Genomic DNA, 19,239 nt, shown 5'->3' on the forward strand with positions numbered 1-19,239 from the left:
CACACAAGCACACTCTGTCTTGCTGTTGTTACCAATTAGTTGCTCCGCCTAACTGCACTGACCAGTGAATTAGATGGGAGAGGGGATGGAGCCAGGGGAAGATCTTATTCTACTCCTAGCAAAAAGACATTTTTCTTCTACTTTAACTATCCTTAGGGGCTACAACATTATACCAAGGCTTAACACAAAGTTTTCTATGGCCTTGGCTACACTGGCGCTTTCCAGCGCTGCAACTTTCTCGCTCAGGGGTGTGAAAAAAACACCCCCCTGAACGCTGCAAGATACAGCGCTGTAAAGCGCCAGTGTAAACAGTGCCGCAGCGCTGGGAGCGCGGCTCCCAGTGCTGCAAGCTAATCCCCATGAGGAGCTGGAGTACGTGCAGCGCTGGGAGAGCTCTCTCCCAGCGCTGGTGCCGCAACCACACTTGCACTTCAAAGCGTTGCCGCGGCAATGCTCCCGCAACCGCTTTGAAGTTCGGAGTGTAGCCAAGTCCTAAAAGTTTTTCTAGGTAGGGATCTGATACAAAGTTCCTATATCAAAGGACTTGATACAAAGCTGTATGAAGAATAGCTTAATGCAGGGCTGTACAAAGAAGCATAATACAAAATCATAGGAAAGTTATGTGAAGATGCTTAATACAGAGATTTATCTACAGCTATTTGTGGTTTATATCATTCTAGTCATGGTGCAAAAGCTTCATCAAAAACAAGAGGGTTGGGTCTTGCAGCAAATTCTAAAAGTGGCCTCTGAAGGCAAGTAAAAACTGCAATTTCTGCAAAGCCCAAAATATACTCTGTATGGGCTAGATTCTGAAACACTTGCTCATTTCTGTAGCATTTTGCTCCACATCATCAGTGGAGTAAGACACTATTCCATGTGAATAAGGATATCCGAATACGGTCCCATGTCTTGAAAAACAAATCCAAGTCACTAAGTGATTTCCCACAGAAACAATCAAATTCTTGTCATTTTTCTGTTAACAGCAGTTCTGCTGACAGTTTGCTGCATGAGGAGGAAGAAAAAGACATCTAACCCAGAAAACAACCTGAGCTATTGGAACAATGCTATCACCATGGACTACTTCAACAGGCATGCTGTAGAGTTACCAAGAGAGATCCAGTCTCTTGAAACTTCAGAGGTACCATAGTTGCATGGTAACAAATCCAGGGACTGATAAGCTTCACTGAAACCATACTAGATGAATAATAATAAACTCTTTTGAAAACTTTATGTACATCCAGAGAAACCACCTTTCGAGGAAGCCCACCCCAGTGTGATGTGATGACACACTTACTGTATCTCAAAGATTCTGTGTCCTGTTGTTAAAGTTATGTTTTGCTAGAAAGCTCTTGCTGTCTATTCCTAAGACTGAATTTCCTGGGTTAAGCAGTATAAGACAAGGTTGTTCACTTTGGCCTTGCCTTAATTTGGGCCTACAGTTGAATATAGCATTCCAGTCAATAAGTGGGAGTGGTTCAGAGTATTTGTGCCAGTAGTTTGATTTGTGCCAATTATTGTCTACAGTGATTCATCTTAATCTCTGTAATGGGCCCATATAGCATGATGATGGCACAGGGGAAGTTAACAGCATAAAAGATATCTGAACGCCTAGTTCTCAAGAGGCTTCTGTAGCTCGTCCTGCGACAGTTTCAGGGGTGCATTCTACAAGTAAGAGAAAATTGTAAACACCTGCCAATGAGACTGTGAAGCCCTTACTTACACTGGTGAGCACTTACCCAAGCATCCTAATTGATTTCAATGCAACTATTCACATGGGTAGGTGCTCACCAGGGCGAGAAGTGTTTGATAGCCTGGTCTCAGAAAGAAGAGGAATTAGTTGGCTTAGTTCAAGGATATAAATTTGGGAATAATGGATGAAATTAAGCAAAGGAAAATGGATTAAACTCAAGGGGTTTGTCTAGATTAGTGTCTATTTTAACTCAAGTTAGCTGATTGTGTCAGCTTTGGGTAAGTGACAAACATTTGTGTCCAGAAACAAGCCTTTGTGGAGTGTCTAGACTATCATTTACAATTCCGTTGGTTAACTTAGTTAACTGGCAATCATCTAACACAATTTAAAACCAAACCACAAACTAGGGTGACCAGATGTTAAGGGGAAAATATCAGGACTGCTGTGGGGGGGAGGGAGGAGGCGTTTTTGTTTGTTTCTTTGTTTTTTACACTCACCCGTCTGGGAGTTTGGCGGCAATTCGGCGGAGAGCTCTTCAGTCACAGATGGTCTTCAGCAGTATTTCAGCGAGGGGGTAATAAACCTTGCCACCAAAGACAGAAGCACTCGCCGCCAAAATACCGCCGAAGACCGTCCGCGACTGAAGGACTCTCCGCCGAATTGCCGCCAAAGACCAGGAAACAAAATATCAGGACAAATGGCATCCCGACTGTACTCTGGTTGGGGACGCGGGAAAACTCCTCAAAATCAGGACAGTCCTGATTTCATTGGGACGTTTGGTCACCCTACCACAAACTCCTCTCTAAACATACCAAGAGACAACTTCCTAATGGTGAGATCCGTTAGGGTTTGGAATAGTCGCCAAAAGTGAAGGAGTGGAAGCCCTGTCACTGAAGTTATTTAAAATTGAATTTGACATAGTATTAGAGAATATATTGTATGAACTGCTAGTGGCCCCAAGGAGCAAAACACACCTAAGGATCAGTGCAGCATAGGGCGTCTCCCAAAATGCCCTCATATGTTCAGGGCCCATGGCTGGTCATTTGACATTATGTAGGAGCAGCAAGCTAGATAGATATAGATATAGATATGAAATACAGCAACCCTTTGAAAAAATGTGTGGATATTTTTGCCTTGGTTTTTTTAAAGTGGAGATTAGTTTTTAAAAACTAAATTTCTATTGATCCCTATCCCTGACCCCAGTAAGTACATTGTGGTTTGGGGCTCTGCAATTTCTAATTTTATAAGAAAATTTAGCCAAAGCCATAATTGTAACCATAACATTTCTCTGCTGTCTTGTCACTAATATAAATGTGGAAAAGGAATATACTCCACTGTTAATGTCATAGATATTTTCTGGATAGCATGGCACCACATATTAGCTCTTGTTACATTAAAAAAAAAAAAAAAGATGTTGAAAACGTATCTTTGAATTCATATCCCCATAACTCCCTTCTATACAGGCTTAGGAGAGTCTTTCCTGTAGCTGACTGGCTGGGAATCATGGATATGGAATTCCGCAAAATATTTTTTTTCCAAAATTTAAAGAAAGCAAAATGACATATAAAGCCAAATTCTATAAAGTGGCCTATAATTTTGGGCTACTCAATTTTTGGGTGACCAAGTTGAGTAAGTAGCGGTCTGATTTTACAGCCCACAGCTCTCACTGACTGCAGTTAGAGAAAAACCTCTGGAAATCAAGGTCTGGTTGTCTAAAGCTGGATATCCAGAAATTGGGACACCCAAAATTAGCGGACACTTTGAAGAATTTGCACATATTCTCTTGGCTTTAAACTCTATAGTCTTATAAAGTAACCGTATTCCTTTATATTCCATAAACACTCACAGCAATGTGCTGTGATATACACTGAGGGTAGATAACAGAATTTAATTAGCTCATGCTCTTTTTCTCTCTTTCTCCTAGGACCATCTGTCTGAGCCACGCTCCCCAGCCAACGGTGATTACAGAGACAGTGGGATGGTCCTTGTTAACCCATTCTGTCAAGAAACACTATTTGTAGGACATGAGCAAGTGTCTGAAATATGACCCCGCACCTGCCCTTGAATTGCAGTTCCACCTTTAGTGTCTCCAAATTATAAATAAATATATATATTATAAATATAATCTTTGTGTAACCCTGAATTATGAGAAATGTTTTCAGCTTTTTTTCCCCCTAAGAATTGTCAACCTCTTTTTTATAAGTGTGGTAAAACTTTACAGAGCAAACTGTGGCTTTATAAAATAAAGGTATTTCTAAGCAAAACACCTATTGAATCAATTGCTTTTCCTGCAGTCATTTACTAAATGCTTATACAGAATGTTTAGTCTGTATCACCACCAGGTAAGGTTAGCTTCACTGAAAACAGTGCCTGTTTGGTACTACACCTTTTCATGATGCAGGGCCAACCTGCACCTGTGAATCTTCTCTGTCTCTCCATGGGCACTCTTTCCTAGTGACAGGCCTGTACTGCACCTTGTCCAGAATGGAACCCCACAGTTACCCCACTTTAGACAGGATCACTAGGTTTCACCAATTGTATTTATCTCAGCCAGTCTAAACTGGTTTGGATCTGGCTACAGAATCTTCTCCAGGTACTCGTGACCAGTGTAAAAAGCAATGGCTCAGGATAGCTTCTTCAAAAACAAGTATGATTTGGTGGTTCATAGAAATTTAACAGGCAGACACAAAGAGAGCTAAAACAATGAAAGCCTGAACACATTCTTTGAGACGAAAACTTAGTCTTTCCTTGCTAGTTTAAACAGGCCTTTAGCAAGGGTCAGCTTGCGTATCTCTAGACTGCCTCTCTCTGTCTCCTAGGATCTCTCCCTGTCTGTCAAGCTGCTTTTAGTGTCCCACCAGGATCTTCCCTCACTCCTAGTGGTGCTCTGAGTGTAGGTGAAACATAAAAGGTAATGACAGCTGTGTAGTCTCACTGCGTACTGGTAATAGGACTTAGCTGAAACCACTGACAGTCTTCCGGTTCTTGCTGGAATTAACTGTGTTATTACATTGCTATGTGCCTACCAATCACAGAAATGAAGAGCTGGAAGGGACCTCAGTTGCTAATCTAGTCCAGCGCCCTGAACTGAGACAGGGCCAAATAACCTAGACCATCTTTCACAAGTGTTTGTCCAACCTGTTCTTAAAAACCTCCCGTGGTAGGAATTCCAGAACCTCCCTTGGAAACCTGTGCCAAAGCTTAACTAGCTTTATAGTTAGAAAGCCTTTCCTAATATCAAACCTAAATCTCCCTTGTTGCAGATTAAGCCAATTATTTCTGGTCCTATCTTCAGTGGACATGGAGAACAATTGATCATCATCCTCTTTAAAACAGCCCTTAACATATTTGAACATGGACATATAATATAAAGGCGAAACATACCAGCACTGTTTCGCAAACATTCTACATTAGATCTGCATGATATATCTAGTGCAGTGATCTAATATGCTGGGATATTTTCTAGCTGTTCCTGTGAGATGAGCTATGGAAGACAGACAACAACACACTGAGCCCCTCTTGGCCCTACCACTGTTGTGCTGGACCCAGACAGCATGCTCATGCTAGCAGTCCCTGAGCTTTAGGGAATTGGATAGCAAGCCTGGCAGCAGTCCAGTCATTCATGCCCCAGCAGGGAATGGATAAGCCATGCATAAGGGGAATGCTCATGTGGTACAGAGCTGGTGTAGTCCCATGGTCTGGCAGGAATGACTAGATAAATAGGAATGTGACCAGGGCCCTATTAATCTAGTTGTTCCTTGCTGCCAGATTGGCCCTGAGTACTGTGGGTAGCTAGACTTAAGTTAGTGTGGCCTCCAGGTTGCCACTAGTCTAGCATGTCATTAATCCACTAGTGCTGGGCCTAGGATCTTGGAGCCACAAAAGCATCTTAGACCCACCTCTTCTACAGTGGTGAGAGACTACTCTGAATCTGGGCCACAACCTTCATAGAACCATAAAATCATTGCTTTTAAGGGTAGAATGGGTGTTACGGGTCATTTCATTCATCTCTTTGAATCAGAGCAGTATAGTTTCTCTACTTCTCTAATAAGTAATTAGATTTACTGTCAAGAAGTTATTGGATATGGCTATGGACAATGAGAGCATTCAGGCGCACACATGCTCAATGGAAAGGCAAAAGGAGTTGTCATAACTCTAATCCCAGATTTGGACCTTAGCGTCCAAAATATGGGGGTTAGCATGAAAACCTCCAAGCTTAGTTACCAGCTTGGACCTGATAAAGCTGCCACCACCCAAAAAATTAGAGTGTTTTGGGGCACTCTGGTCCCCACAAAAAACCTTCCCTGGGGACCCCAAGACCCAAATCCCTTGAGTCTCACAACAAAGGGAAATAAACCTTTTCCCTTCCCCCCTCCAGGTGTTCCTGGAGAGATACACAGAAGCAACCTCCGTGAATCTAAGCAGAGGGATTCCACCCTCCCCCATTTCCAGCCTAGAAACACAAGCACTTCCCTCTTCACCCAGAGGGAATGCAAAGTCAGGCTAGTAAATCTAACACACACAGATTTCCCCCTGACTTCTTCCTACCACCAATTCCCTGGTGAACTGCAGACTCAATTCCCTGGAGTTCCCCACTAAAGAAAACTCCAACAGGTCTTAAAAAGAAAGCTTTATATAAAAAGAAAGAAAAATACATAAAAATGGTCTCTCTGTATTAAGGTGACAAATACAGGGTCAATTGCTTAAAAGAATATTGAATAAACAGCCTTATTCAAAAGAATACAGTTCAAAGCACTCCAGCAACTATAGACATGTAAATACAAAACAACAAACCAACTTTGTACTCACAACTTGGAAACAGAAGATTAGAAAGCAGGAAATAGAAAAATCCTTCTCATAGCTGAGAGAGCAGGCAGAAGACCCAAGAACAAAGGACTCACACACAAACTTCCCTCCACCCAGAGTTGAAAAAATCCTGTTTCCTGATTGGTCCTCTGGTCAGGTGCTTCAGATACTTATTTCCAGGTGAAAGAGACGTTAACCCTTAGCTGTTCATGACAGGAGTGCATCCTTAACTCTGGTGACAATGATGAACATCCCATTTGATGAACATCAGATCTGATTAGGGCTTAACAAACTTCACTAGGAGTCTGGCCTGTGGAAAAGGTGGCAAGACACTGTACATGATGTATTTATAATCTAAAGTATAAAGGGAGAGTGAATAGAGTTAAATCCATATCTTCCTTACAGAAGCAGGTACAATTCCCATAGGCTTAAATAAGAGTTGTACTTAACTTCTGCAAGGGCTGAATTTGCTATATGGGTAAACTATACTGAAAGTATAATTTAAAAAAAGACTGGAGAACTTTTAGCTGTTCACTTTGTAATGTAGATTCAAATTGGGTAAATGTGGACAAATTGAAGAAAAAATAGAGGGGAGCAACAAAAATAATTAAAGCTCTAGAAAACATGACCTCTGAGAAAAGACTGAAAAAAATTGGGTTTGTTTAGTCTGGAGTAGAGAAGATTGAGGGCAGAACATTACAGTATTTCAAGTACATAAAAGGTTGTTACAAGGAGGAGGGTGTTAAATTGTTCTAGTTAACCTCTCAGAATTGGACAAGAAGCAATGGGCTTAAATTGCAGCAAGGGAGGTTTAGGCTGGACATTAGAAAAAGCTTCCTATTAGGGTAGTTAAGAACTGGAACAAATTGCCTAGGGAGACAGTGGAATCTCCATCATTGATGGCTTTTAAAAATAAGTTAGACAAACACCTGTGTCAGGAATGATCTGATTATTATGCTTTGAGTACAGGGACTGGACTAGATGACCTCTCAAGGTCCCTTCCAGTCCTACACTTCCATAAATAGGACTACTCATGAAGTATAATACTGCTCAACATGAGTAAGGGTGTCAGAATCTAGCTGTGTGTGTGTAATCGGCTCTCCCCCAGCCCCTGCCCTCGTCGGCCCTATATATATATGTAAATATAAAATGCTAAGAATCTGTCTGGCTTGCAGCCTAGAAAACACCAGTATTATTTTAACATCTATACTATAAGGAATTATTGTTCTGCGGTCACTGTAAACAGCTTTGTCCTTTTCATATGCTATACTTGCAGCAGTAGCAGCAGAGAGATTTCTTTTTAAATGGATTTGCTGACTCAGTGAAAAGCCCCAATGTGACAAACATGCCTGTGATGATCAGAGAAACAATGCTGATGTTCCAGAAGGACTTGGGACAAAGCAAAAACAACACAAAACCAAAAATCTGCTTGCTTCTGCAAATCCTACCAGTGTGGGTACCGCACAGAGGCTTTGAGGCAGAGTCAACTTGTTTAGTGCGATAGACTCTAGCTGCAACATGCCCATGCCAAGACGTAGATCTTCATTCTTAGGGCAACAGCCCTCTTCCTCCACAACTGAAAGCACTGGGGCTACCAGCCAAAGGTTAAGCATTGGGGGTAGTGGCAGCCTACCTAGACCCCGAGGTGTCTATGTGGGTATTGTCCCCACTGGAGGTGTGAGCAGCCTAGGGACCCGTGTGTCCCGTAGAGCCCTAGGCATCAGCAGTGTCTTCTTACAAGGCCTGCGCAGCTCCTGTTCAACTGTGCCATTAGCCCCAGGGCTGGAAAAGGGAAGGGGCCTATCCTATGAGAGCCTGAATGGGTGCCTGGTGGAGTACATAGAGAAAGTGAGAGCTCTCGAACAGGTCAACCAAGAGCTGGAAGAGCACATCAGAGTCTACCTGGAAAAGAAGTCATCCAGTGTCAACAGCTGGGAGTCACTGAGAGAGAACTGGGAGACTATCTATCACCAAGTGAGTACAAGATCTTTAACAATGAAAAAGATTAATGAGTCATTAGCAAACCCCTAGCAGAGGGTTTTGATGCTGATAAAGGTCGCCTGATTCCAATGCACAGTGCCCTAGATGAAGGATTTCAATTCTATCTTCATCATAATTAGTATTATCTTTCACAATGTATTGTGGAAAATGCTTATTAAACAGGAGAGCAGCCCCAAGCATTATGTACACGGGAGCTGGGGGGATTGAAATGCATCCCCTGGTGTTATAGTCTGGCCTGATTAAAATCAGTTATTTTCTCTTAGTTGTGGTTATTACAATGAGGAGCAGAATTATTAAAAGAAAACTACTAAGATTGAATGACTTTATCTACCAACTTGATATCATCACAATCTTGTTTTTAATTAGCAATTCAGATTTCAGTTTTATTCTCTCATTTATTTGACCACATTTTCAAAAACTCTTATTTAGTTAAAAGAAATTATTACATGGTCATGACTGGGTGGCTCCCGCTTGGACACTCCCCCCGTCCCCTCGCCGTTCCCTGTTCTCCACATACTCCGTGTTTTATACACAAGTTAGGCAGCACATTCCACACAATGTTTGTAAAGAAAAATATTTAGCACCTGACTGTAAAATGGTGACCATGTTTGTCTAGTGGACAAAAAACAAAAAAAACCTGGAAAACCAACACAAACTTGCTAGTGATACTTTTTGCAGGGCTAATGAAAGGTCAAAGTAAAAAACAGCAAGTGTTTGAATCTTAATGTTTCACTTGCGCAGTGTGCACAAGGCATACTCTTTCATTTGAGGATCTCAAAACACTTTAAAAACATTTATGGGCTAAATCACACAACATGTTTGAGGTAGGGTGGTTTCTAACTGAGCAAAGTGAGGCACACATAGGTGAAGTAACTTGCCTTCAGGGTAGACAATGGATCAGTGGCAGAGCCAAAAACAGAACCCAAATGTTCTGAGTCCTAGACCCATTCTAGCCATCAGACAGTACTTTCTCCCATTGGAGAATCGGGCCCTTCATCAGAATATAGCAAAACAAGGTGGGAGAGGGAAAGACACTGTTTCATTGTGGTCCAGTGGATATGGTGCCCAACTGGGAGCCAGGAGACCTGGGATCAATCTTGAGCTCTATCATTCATCACTTATATACCCTTTGTCAAATCACTAAGTCTCTGTCCCTCAGTTTCCCCATCAAGTGGTAATTATGCTTTCTGATTTTGTAAAAACTTTGAGATCTATAGATGATAAACTATAAGTGTTAATATTATATTCAGATTCAGAGAATGAATGGGAAGAGTGTAGGAAAGTATCAGTTTTCTCTGACAATGAGTACCAGATCCCAATAAATAGGGTAAACTAACTCTTCCCTAATGTAACAGCCTGGAAGGATAAACGTCTGAGGAGTCATTTTTCCCCTTTAGCATTGTACAGAAGTGGACATGAAAAATTACTGTCTGTAAGTTCCTAAAAGGTCTTTGTGGGCCAACTTTTGAAAGCATCTGGCTTTTAGCTGCCAACAGTGTATGGGTGCATGCACAGGCCCCCATGTTGTACAAAGAACCCCCACATTTGAACGCACAAATTAGATAACTGCATATACAAATACTGTACCTGATTTGGAGGTGCATGTGTAATACACTGGCTTAATGAGTGTGACCATATCTCCCTCTAGTAGTTGCTACTGACTGATGACTAATAGAGTTACTTCTTTAGCTCAAATGGCAGGGATAAGTGATGATTACACTTTCCCTGCTAGATTGAAGAGTCTGTTGTTAAATATTTGTTCCTCATGTAGATACTTATAGACTGTAATCAAGTCACCCCTTAACCTTCTCTTTGTGAAGCTAAATAGATTGCGCTCTTTAAGTCTATCACTAAAAGGCATGTTTTTTATCCCAGCCATTCTTTGTGGCTCTTCTCTGAACACTCTCCAATTTATCGACATCTTTCTTGATTTGTGGGCACCAGAACTGAACACAGTATTTCAGCAACAGTCATACCAGTTCCAGTTTTTACACTTCTCCTTGAGATTCCCCTATGTATCCCGGGATTGTATTAGCTCTTTTGACCACAGCATCACACTGGAAGTTCATGTTCAGCTGATTATCTACCACAACTATACATCTTTTTCAGAGTCACTGCTTCCTGATATGTAAAGGAGGAGGAAAACATACCTTCCTTGTTTGAGTGATTATTAAATATTTAGCACTAGAGAAGAGTTTAGAAGAGAGAGATTCCTTGGCCTTACCCCCCTAGAAAATAACGACTGAATGTAATTCTAAATGCTGCAATTAATTAAAGGATCAGTCCTTTATTTCTTTCAAACTTAATACTCCCATTTGAATGGATGTGGACAATAGCTGACTCCCACTGTACTGAGACTGATTGCAAATGAAGGGCTGCATAAGGAAAACTCCAGTGATCTTCCAAAATCTCAGAACCACAATCTCCATTGAAATCACAACAGTGATGAAACTGGCCTGCCACATTTTTTTCCATTTCTGTTATTCTGTACTTCTAAGATTTGAACTGTACTATTTGCCAAAATAAGTTCCCCCTGCCCCTTTTTCATTCACACACCCCCAACCGAATACTCATGGAGATTTAACTAACCTCTCATCCCCTATAAACTTAATAAGATTATTTAAAGCAATATCTTTTCTCAGGTGCTTGTATTTCTCTGTGGGGAGGAATTATCATTACAAACAACTTTCTATTTTGGGGAAGAGACATTTGATTAGAATTTTAAATCTTTTGCACTTTACATAAGCAGATTGGGAAGGGAACTGAATGGAAGAGGGTGAGAAGGACAAAATTAAGTAAATTTAAATTTCTGTCACATATGTTCCTTTCAGCAAGATTTTCTCAATAGACTTAGTTCCTGTAGAAATCCTCCCACTTTGCATCTGTCCCAACTAGCATGCGTACACTTGCTTCAATAAAAAGCAATTGTCCAGGCTGATAATTAATACAGTTAGTTGGATGGTAGCTTCAAATCATTCTGATCTATCTGCCTTTTGGTTAAACAACAGGCATAGGTTGCTGATGGAGGGACAATACCGGACCTAATGGTTTATTGGGCTGATCTGACAAAATATAGGTCTGTTTTGTTTTTTAAACTTTCCCTTTCTTAAACTTCCTCTTTGCTTTCCTTTTCAAAATCAGTTCATCATCTAGATTCTTTGAAAAAAGGTAGCTGATTGTACTGGTGACTCCCCCTTTTAAAAGCACTTGAAACTGCCATTCAAATAAACAGAATGAAAGCATTCATCAACTGCTAGAGAGACCTTCTCCCAGTTTCAGAACTTGTAGCTTCTTTAGTCCAGTCATGTTCCACTGACTAGGAATATAAATGTAGCCTCAAATTTAGGCAACCCACATACCAGGATATTTCAAAAAGGGTATTCATGCTAGTGAAAACTTGGACATATTTTGAAAACAAACCCATTTTTAATGTTATGTTTTTAATTTTACTGGATAGTTATCTGTCACTTATGTTTAAATTACTTCTCTTTGACAGTTTCCAATTACTCTTCCTACCTGCCCTTTTAATGGAATCATAAAGGTGAACTTTTGCTATCACAGTCATTTCCATGGTAACTGATTTTTATATAATTTAAAAAAGGTTTGTGATTTCTGTACCAACAGTAGAGGTCTCTAGCAGCTTAGTGCCACGGTTAATAGGTTAATAGGTTAATAGGTTTTGGGCTGAATAAGTTTTAGTTTTTCAAGTTTGTCCTAATATTTAATTTTTCTTTAAATTACAGGAACATGACATATTAGACAGATTTTTGCATAATACCTCAGAATGTGCAGGAACAGTTAAGCTAAATAATGCAGCATGCCACAGCTTTGTTACTTAGCATATGTGCATTTTTTCCCAGTGGCCACTTAATAATGAAATCTACTGCATAACTAATTGGAACCATTTGTTTGACATACTTTAATGTGTTAAATGAGTATGTATGATTAGGACCCTTACTTATATGTTGCTCCCTAACACTTGGAAAACGTAGTGCTTGATTTTTCTGATTTCCTATGCATAAGTGCCCAATGTTAAAGTCAAATCTCATTATGAGCTCCATTTACTCTTCTCGGTTTAAAAAAGAAGATAAGAAAAGAAAAAAATCACAAAGTGCTTGAGAGGAACAATTGTAAAACTAATTCATCCATTTACAAATAAAATAGAGAATGTGCTTCTGTGAAGATCCGTCAAGCCAAGACTCCCTTCTGTTTTAACACTGGATGCCTCTGAGTTCTGCATATGTGGTACACAACTTCAGAAAAGGATATTAATTTGAACAATAGAAGATCCCCAGCTAAGAAGCATTAGAACCCCAATATAACACCCATATCCCCACTGGCAGATAGACTGGTTCCAGAGTGTCTGATCTTTGTAAGCACTCCACATGCAGAACTCCCATTAACTTCAGTCGGAATTCTATATACTGAGTGCTAATAGGATTGGGCCTCAAATCATATTAATTAGTATAAAAAGAAATATTTTTAAAGGTCAGTACATGAATTACCACTACATTAGTGCAACAGCTACTACAGATTTTGCAAGTCTGTTTATACTGTTGTTAAGTAAAATGGGGTTAAGATGGCATCCACTGCATCATCTGGTACACATACTAATAAAAAAAATACCGAGCACTTTTAATAAATGCAACCCCTCCAATGTGTCATGTGAACACATCGTACAGTGCTACCCAGATACATGTGTAAAACTATCACAGTACATGGACAATTTCCTTCCAGGCTTTTAAAGAGCCACCAACTGCACTTTCCTTAAAAGGGAAAGTCGTGGTGAGTGCTATAATAACCTCAGGTCTGTTAGCAAAAAGAATTAAATTTTGCCACTTTTGAGATCCCCTTGAGCCTGTGGACCCTCCTCCTTTCCAAGGGAAAAGTCCCTCTTCCAGCAGAATTACCTAGTCTACTAGCACCAGCAGGAGGGTGTAGGACAGGCAGTAGCTGCTGCTGCTGTTGCTTGTCCTAATAGCATCAGATGCTGCCCTAAGAGCTGCAGGGAAGTGAGAAACCTATTTCTCTCCTTCTCCGCAAGGTTCTGGTTGAATGTAGGCAAGCAGGGAAACATCCCAACTGCCCAAAATTGGCTGATAGTGGCTAACATGCATGTTCTAGAGGATCCCTGATGGATTTCCAGATTCCCCTTCTGCCCCCTCTTTCAGTTTATAGTGCCCTCTTTTTGTTCCTCCCTTACTGACATATTTAATCTCCTTCTGCCCCCAGAGACTATCTACTTTATTAGGCTGCAGTAGCAAAGGCTTCTCTTCCAGCTTCACCGTGGTCCTTTTACTTAGCTCCTAATAGCTTTCTCTTTCAGCTATAGCCACTCTGCACATGGTTCTGCCTACCTTGCTGCCGTCTCTAGAGCTGTGCAGTAGGAAGCAGAAATGGGAGCTGGCTTTCTGGTTTAAGAGGGGAGCCATGTAGAGTTGCCAACTCTCTAATCACACAAAACCAAACACCCTGGTCCCGCACCTGCCCCACTCCTTCTCTAAGGTCCCACCCCCCCTCCCTCTGTCGCTCGCTCTCCCTGACCCTCACTCACTTATATTTACCGGGCTGGAGTAGGGGTTCAGAGTGCGGGAAGGGGTGAGGGCTCGGGGGGGGGAGGGAAATGAGGGGTTTAGGGTGCAAGATGGGGTTCTGGGCTTGTGCAGGGGGTTGGCAGTGTGGAAGGGGATGATTGTCCAGCTGAAGGTGCGGGCTCTGGGGTGGGGATAGGGATGAGGGGTCTGATCTGGGAGGTGGGACCGAGAGTTTCAGAGTGCAGGAGGGGGCTTAGGGCTGGGGCAGGGGGTTGGGATGGGGGGGGGGATGGTGAGTGGTGCAGGCTCTCGGCAGCGCTCACCTCGGGAGGCTTCCTGGAAGCGGCAACACAGCCCTCAGTCCTAGGCACAGGGGCAGCAAAGTGGTTCTGCCTCCATCCACAGGCACCACCCACGCTGCTCCCAAATGGCCATGGTTCCCAGGCAACAGGAGCTGTGGAGCCAGAACTCGGGGCAGTGGCAGCACACGGAGCCTCCCTGGCTGACCCTCCGCCTAGGAGCCAAGGGACATGTTGCCACTTCTGGGGAGTCACACAGAGCCAGGTAGAGAGCCTGCCAGCCATAGGCACCAACTTTTCCTGGTGTTACTGGGTGCTCGCCCCCGGCCCTGCCCCCATCCCTGCTCCACCCCCATTCCAACCCCTTCCCCAAAGTCTCTGCCCCCTCCCTGCCCCTATTGGACTCCTTCTCCAAATCTCTACCCTGTCCCCGCCTCTTCCCAGAGCACAGCCTGTTCCCCCTCCTTCCCCTCCCTCCCAGTGCTTGCTGCTGCAAAATAGCTGTTTTGCGGCATCAAGCACTGAGAGCTAGGGGGAGAAGCGGGGATGTGGTGTGCTCAGGGGAGGAGGTGGAGCAGAGGTCAGTTGGGGCAGGGAGCTGCCAGTGGGTGTCCCCACCAATTTTTCCCCATGGGTACTCCAGCCTCAGAGCACCCATGGAGTTGGCGCCTATGCTGCTAGCCCCGTGCCAACTAGACTTTTAACGGCCTGGTCAGCGGTGCTGAGCGGAGCTGCCAGGGTCCCTTTTTGACTAGGTGTTCCAGTAAAAAAACAGACACGGGGCAACGCTAGAGCCATGGAGGGTGCTACTGAGCAGTTGCAAGAGGCTAAAAGTCTTCAGGCTGACACAGGACATCGTTGAGGCTAAGAACTTAGCAAAAAGAAATTGTATATTTTTATGAATAATAAGAATATGCAAAGTTATGATAATCAATGAGAGCAAACACTTTGGAAAATATATTAAACCTCATGCTTTAGCGTTTAAGTCAATCTCTCTAACTATTAGCAATCAGGAAATCATCAATCATCTTGAGAGAACTTTCCCCCCAGGGACCTGTGCAGTACAATTTATAAGATGCATTACCAGGAGTGGAAGGTGTACCTCTCTTTGAAGCATCAGATAATGAACACTGCCAGAGACAGGATACTAGATGGACCAATGGTTTGATCCACTGTTGCAAATCGTATTTCCTATGCACATTGGGAAAAGAAATTAAAAACTTAATGTAATACATCTATGAATTTACAATAAATCTAGTGGAAAAATTGCACTTTGGCATTAGTCTAAGAATTAAAAGCATATGTTCAAAGAGTAAATTACAAAGTCATTACAAATATGAATATAGAAATATATTCTGTGACAGAAGGATTATTAATTATACTATTTTGTATTTTATAGCACTTTCTATCTTAGGATCTTAAAATGCACTACAAACATTAAAGAATTAAGGTTCACAGCACTCCTGTGTGGCAGAGAAATATTCTCATTTTACAAACGGAGGAAGCAATATCTAACTGATGTTACTTACTCCCCCATGAGCCTTGTCATTTTAAATGAACATAGATAAGGACATTTCCTAAACTGCTGCATCACTCATTGTAATCAATGTAGCAGTGACGAGGATTACAAATTGCAAAGATTATCATTTCTCATTGATATTAATTTTTGTATTCAACTCCTGCTGCTAGTAGAAGAATGACATCAAACAAAAAAGCCACTAGATGGAAGTCTTTCATCATTTCTTATTAGTCTATAAAAGAGTAACCTTTTTATACTCTTTTCACAGCTAATGTAAATACGATAAAGAGAGATGATTTTCCAGGGTTCCAAGTTTCTCCATAAATTATCCATACACATTTCTTCTCCTCAGTTCTATCATCTAGTTTTTAAGAGTATGGGTCTGATTTTGAGAGGTGCTGAAAGACACAGCACTCGTTGACTTCAGTTGGAGTTGTGGGTGTTCTATACCTCTGAACATCAGACCCTACAGATCAGGCCTGCATAACATACGGCCCGCGGAGGCTCACTGTGCGGCCCATGGCTGGGAATCAAAGGGCTCTGGGTTGCCCGCAGCCACAAGGAGCCCAGAGCCCTGTAAATCCCAGCCGCAACTGGGATTCAAAAGGCTCTGAGCTGCCCGCAGCGGCGGGGAGCCCAGAGCTCTTTAAATCTCAGCCGCGGCCGGGATTCAAAAGGCTCTGGGCTGCGGCCGGGATTCAAAAGGGTCTGGGCTGCCTGCAGCTGCGGGGACCCCAGAGCCCTTTAAATCTCAGCCGCGGCCGGAATTCATAGGGCTCTGGGCTGCCCATAGCCGTGGGGAGCCCAGAGCCCTTTAAATCTCAGCCATGGCCGGGATTCAAAAGGCTCTGTGCTGCCGCAGCGGCAGGGAGCCCTGAGCCCTTTAAATCTCAGCAGCGGCCAGTATTCAAAAGGTTCTGGGCTGCCGACAGCGGCGGGGAGCCCTGAGCCCTTTAAATCTCAGCCACTGCTGGGATTCAAAAGGCTCTGGGCTGCCCACAGCAAGGGGGAGCCCAGAGCCCTTTAAATCCCAGCCGCCAGGGCCGGCTTTAGGCCAATTCAACCAATTCCCCTGAATCAGGCCCACCCCTAAGAGAGCCCCACGCCCAAGCCCCAGTACGGTGTACCGGCAAAAGCCAGTGCGCTGTATTGGGGTGGCCTAGCTTCCCCAAGGGGGACTTCAAAAGGCCTGGGGCTCCCAGCAGGGGCTGGAGCCCAAGGCCCTTTAAATTGTCACCAGAGCACTACTGCTGGAGCCCTGGGATAGGGCTGTGGGGCTTTGGGGGCTATTTAAAAAGTCCGGGGCTCCCATCGCTTCTACTGCCCCAGCCCTTTAAATAGCCACCGGAGCCCCACCGCTTCCCCAGGGTTCCAGTGGCTATTTAAAGGGCTGGAGCGGTAGAAGAAGGGGAGTCCCGGGCCTTTAAATACCCCCAGAGCCCTAGGGTAGCAGGGGGCTCCGGGGGCTATTTATAGGGTCGGGGCTCCAGCTGCCTCTGCCGCCACGGTCCTTTAAATAGCCGCCAAAGCCACACCGCTTCCCCAGGGCTCCCTCAGCTATTTAAAGGGCTGGGACAGTAGAAGCAGGGGAACCCCAGGCTCTTTAAATAGCTCCCCGAGCCCTGGGGTAGTGGGGGGGGGGCTCCAGCTGCCTCTGCTGCCCTGGTCCTTTAAATAGGCCCCGGAGCCCTGCCACTTACCCAGGGCTCCCGCAGCTATTTACAGGGCTGGGGCAGTGGAAGCAGGGGAGCCCCGGGCTGCTGCTGCTACCCCGGTGGGGGAGGGAAGAGGAGGGGGCACTCACCATACAGGATGGGCTGTACCCCCTGTACCTGTACCAGCTGCCCGCAGCTAACCCCTGCTGCACCCCTTGCCCGCACCAGCCCTGCACCTCCTGCCCTGCCTGCACCAGTTCCTGTCTCCAGCCAGTCCCACACCCCCTGCCTTTCCTCCAGCCCTGCACCAGCCCATCTCCAGCCAGCCCTGCATCCCTTGCCTGTCTCCAGCCAGCCCCTGCCGCACCGCCTGCCCTGCCCACACCAGCCCTGCCCCCCCTACCCTGTCTCCAGCCAACCCCTGCTGCACCCCTCTGCCTGAAGCCACCCAGTCCCGCACTCCTTTGTCTCCAGCCCTGCCAACCCATGCCGCACCCCTCCTGTGGCCCTGGCTGAAGCCAGCCAGCCCACCCCACACCCTCTGTCTCCAGCCTGCCGCCAGCCCCTACCTCCAGCCCCCTCCCCCGTCACCTCCAGCCAGCCTAATGTCCACTGGTGCCCTGCAGTTCCCAGGGAAGTAACCCTGCACACCTGCTTCAATGAGGTGGGCAGGGAGCAGCTAGGACCCACACATGTGCACCCTAGCACACCCTCAGGGAGTGGTGGAGCTCATTTCTAGTTCAGATCCATCTTTTTAAAAAAGAACTTTAGGTAGGGTTGACATACATCTGTATTTTCCCAGACATGTCAGGCTTTCTAGTTCTTAAATCGCCATCCGGGAGGAAAATACGGACGTATGGTAACCCTATTGGTACAAAAAATACATACTGTGGCAGAACTTTTTATAGAGAACTGGTTGCTAAGAAATGAAAGGGGGGTTTTTTACATTTTTTTTCAGTCATCCCTGCCGAGGCCCCGCTGAAAATGTTCAAATTGGGCCCTGCACTTCCTAAAGCCGGCCCTGCCAGCCGCAGACGGGATTCAAAGGTTCTGGGCTGCTCACAGCCATGGGGAGCCCAGAGCCCTTTAAATCTCAGCGATGACCAGGAATCAAAGGGCTCTGGGCTGCCTGCAGCGGCGGGGAGGCCACAGCCCTTTTAATCCCAGCTGTGGCTGGGATTCAAAGGGCTCTGGGCTGCCCGCAGAGATTCCTGGCTGCAGCTGAGATTTAAAGAGCTCAGGGCTCCCTGCCGCCATGGGCAGCCCAGAGCCCTTTGAATCCCGGTGGTGGCTGAGATGTAAAGGACTCAGGGCTCCCCGCGGATGAGCTGGGGCTGGGATTTAAAGGGCTCGGGCTCCCCTCAGCAGCAGGAGCTCTGGGCCCTTTAAATCCCTGCCCCAGCCCTGCAAAGCTCCGAGTTCCCCCAGCCGCTGGAGCCCCAGGCCCTTTAATTTGACCCTGAGGGCTCCCAGCCACCTCTTCAGCTGGGAACCCCTGGTTGATTTAAAATCAAGTATCACCTCCCCACCCCAACCTTCCTTTTTGGCCCACAGCTATTTTGGTGGGGCAGCGCTGGGGAAGGAGGGTTTGTTTATGCAGGGCTGGGCGGTGCTGGGGAGCGGTGTTTCCGCCAGGCCGGGAGGTCCTGGAGGTGGGAGTGTTTCCGCGGGGCCGGGGGGGTTCAGCCCTCAGCTATTTTCTTTAGAGTAATGTGGCCCTCGCCGCTTTACAAGT

General features: G+C 44.7%; 2 protein-coding genes across 9 annotated transcripts in view; both read left to right on the top strand.

Moving 5' to 3' along the window:
* Positions 1–3,962, top strand: part of TMEM108 (transmembrane protein 108) — a 348,023-nt gene extending 344,061 nt beyond the window's left edge. For 6 of the 8 annotated variants that reach the window (XM_030551122.1, XM_030551124.1, XM_030551121.1 and 3 more), the window contains 2 exons: positions 984–1,138; positions 3,615–3,962. In XM_030551122.1, coding sequence (XP_030406982.1) covers positions 984–1,138; positions 3,615–3,737 — 278 coding nt within the window. In that variant the 3' untranslated portion in view covers positions 3,738–3,962. Of the gene's footprint in view, positions 1–983; positions 1,139–3,614 lie in introns of those variants that run through there. The other 2 variants (XM_030551126.1, XR_003998861.1) reach the window with 2 other exon arrangements.
* A 4,025-nt stretch (positions 3,963–7,987) lies between these two features.
* BFSP2 (beaded filament structural protein 2) overlaps positions 7,988–19,239 on the top strand; it is a 42,445-nt gene continuing 31,193 nt past the window's right edge. Inside the window, exon 1 of the mRNA XM_030549386.1 lies at positions 7,988–8,470. Coding sequence (XP_030405246.1) covers positions 8,015–8,470 — 456 coding nt within the window. The 5' untranslated portion in view covers positions 7,988–8,014. The remainder of the gene's footprint in view (positions 8,471–19,239) is intronic.

The sequence above is a fragment of the Gopherus evgoodei genome, chromosome 2 (genome assembly GCF_007399415.2).
Source record: "Gopherus evgoodei ecotype Sinaloan lineage chromosome 2, rGopEvg1_v1.p, whole genome shotgun sequence".
NCBI classification, from domain to species: Eukaryota; Metazoa; Chordata; order Testudines; family Testudinidae; genus Gopherus; species Gopherus evgoodei.